At 67.7% G+C, this 659-nt stretch overlaps 1 protein-coding gene across 1 annotated transcript in view; it reads left to right on the top strand.

Moving 5' to 3' along the window:
• LOC104161966 (gastrula zinc finger protein XlCGF9.1-like) overlaps window positions 1-392 on the top strand; it is a gene marked incomplete at both ends in the record, with an annotated part of 815 nt that extends 423 nt beyond the window's left edge. Inside the window, one exon of the mRNA XM_009700570.1 lies at window positions 9-392. Within this exon, the coding sequence (XP_009698872.1) occupies window positions 9-392 (384 nt within the window). The remainder of the gene's footprint in view (window positions 1-8) is intronic.
• Window positions 393-659: the final 267 nt, after the last annotated feature.

Below are 659 nucleotides of genomic sequence, written 5' to 3'. Positions count from 1 at the left end.
CGGGGCCGGCCCCATGCCTGCCCTGAATGTGGCAAAGGTTTTAGCACGCCGGCCAGCTTGGAGCGACACCGACGGCTTCACCGGGGCGAGAAACCCTACCAGTGTGGCATCTGCGGCAAAGGCTTTGCCTGGAGCTCCCACTACGACCGGCACCGTCTCACCCACACCGGCGAGAAACCCTTTTCCTGTGCCCACTGCGGCAAATGCTTCGGTCGCAGCTCCCACCGTAACCGGCACCAGCGTGCCCACACACAGGGTGGCCCGGAGAAGCGACACGTCTGTCCCGAATGCGGCAAAGCCTTTGGCCTCGGCACGGCCCTGGCAGCTCACCAGCGACTGCACGCTGCCGGCACGGGGGGCCGCAGCCCCCTCTCCTTGCTGCCACCTGCGTGGTGGGAAGGCGAGAGGCGAGGGGGGACACCCACCCCCCCTGAGCTCTGGCCCGAAGACCCCAGCTCCATTTTCCAACAGCACCCCATGCCTTCCTCCTCCTCTTCCTCCTCCTCCGCAGCTCCCCGGGGTTGGGCTACCAAGGCTCTCCTGCCCCCCACCATGGCGTGGAGGCCTGAGGAGGGGGAGACCCTGCAAAGTGATGCCTCTGCCCCCCAGGAGCCCTGGGCTTCTCTGCCTCCCCCCAGCTCCTGAGATGGGGCCACGGG

The sequence above is a fragment of the Cariama cristata genome, unplaced genomic scaffold (genome assembly GCF_000690535.1).
Source record: "Cariama cristata isolate BGI_N322 unplaced genomic scaffold, ASM69053v1 scaffold37375, whole genome shotgun sequence".
Lineage (NCBI taxonomy): Eukaryota > Metazoa > Chordata > Aves > Cariamiformes > Cariamidae > Cariama > Cariama cristata.
This window is presented reverse-complemented; position numbering and strand designations above follow the sequence as displayed.